Source organism: Buceros rhinoceros, unplaced genomic scaffold (assembly GCF_000710305.1).
Source record: "Buceros rhinoceros silvestris isolate BGI_N320 unplaced genomic scaffold, ASM71030v1 scaffold32632, whole genome shotgun sequence".
Lineage (NCBI taxonomy): Eukaryota > Metazoa > Chordata > Aves > Bucerotiformes > Bucerotidae > Buceros > Buceros rhinoceros.
This window is the reverse complement of record NW_010400070.1, coordinates 12,636-13,482: the sequence shown is the minus strand read 5'-3', so window position 1 is coordinate 13,482 and position 847 is coordinate 12,636. Positions and strand designations below refer to the sequence as shown.

General features: G+C 58.9%; 1 protein-coding gene across 1 annotated transcript in view; it reads right to left on the bottom strand.

Annotated features, from left to right (window-relative positions):
* Positions 1 to 847, bottom strand: part of TNPO3 (transportin 3) — a gene marked incomplete at its 3' end in the record, with an annotated part of 18,271 nt that overhangs the window by 5,345 nt on the left and 12,079 nt on the right. Inside the window, exon 9 of the mRNA XM_010131732.1 lies at positions 109 to 284. Coding sequence (XP_010130034.1) covers positions 109 to 284 — 176 coding nt within the window. The remainder of the gene's footprint in view (positions 1 to 108; positions 285 to 847) is intronic.

The following is an 847-nucleotide window of genomic DNA, read 5'->3' as shown; positions in this document are numbered from 1 at the left end:
ACATTCCGCCCGCCCACTTGGCCCGGTGCGATGAAGACCTTGGCGGGCCGGCATCGCGGCGGGTAACGGCTGGCCCTCTCCTCCCTTTGCGGGAGGAAGCTCACTTACTTGTCCAGGTCCTCGCGCGCTACAGCCATGTGATAGGCACTCTCGAGGGTGAGGACGCCCTGGAAGAGCTGCAAGGCCAGGGGAAGGTTGGTCTCCACGTTCTCGATGGCGTAGAGGGCCGAGCACACGCAATCCGAGGCGGCTTCGTGGAGGTTTGATGACGTCTTGTCTTGTTGCTGCAAGAAAGGAGACGCAGAGGAGCTCAGAGATTAAAAATGAAATGAGACGGCGATGGAGAAACCGAGATCTGTCGTTCCTGGAGTGCGCAGAAGGCAAGAAAACATCGTGCTGCTCGTTATCCAGCTGGGCTGCAGAGCATCGCGGGCTGGAAGGGCCCCATAAGGACCAGCGGGTCCTCGGCAGGGATGGAGACGAGGTTTCGCACCAGCCCGTGTGAAATATTTATCACTGCGATGGTTTGGGGGTGAACAAGTGGGTTTTGGGCCCTGCCCGGCAGATGTTCGCAGCGCCTGTGTGCGGCTGGGTTACCAGGAGCTTTAATGGCTCCCGCCGAGCAATTAGGGAGGGAGACAAGACCAGCATATTAAGGAGGAAGAGGGAGGGAGCGGCGAAGCACGGAGAGGAAACAAAGGAGCAGCAGTTCCCTGCGTCCTTTCGGACGAGATCCCGACGCGTTCAGGAAATAATCCACCATCCCACGGGAAGGTGGAAAGAAAAATGCCCGATTTAAACCCACTAAAAAGGCTGCTGAGGGAGGGGGGCTCCTCCCGGGCGCCCT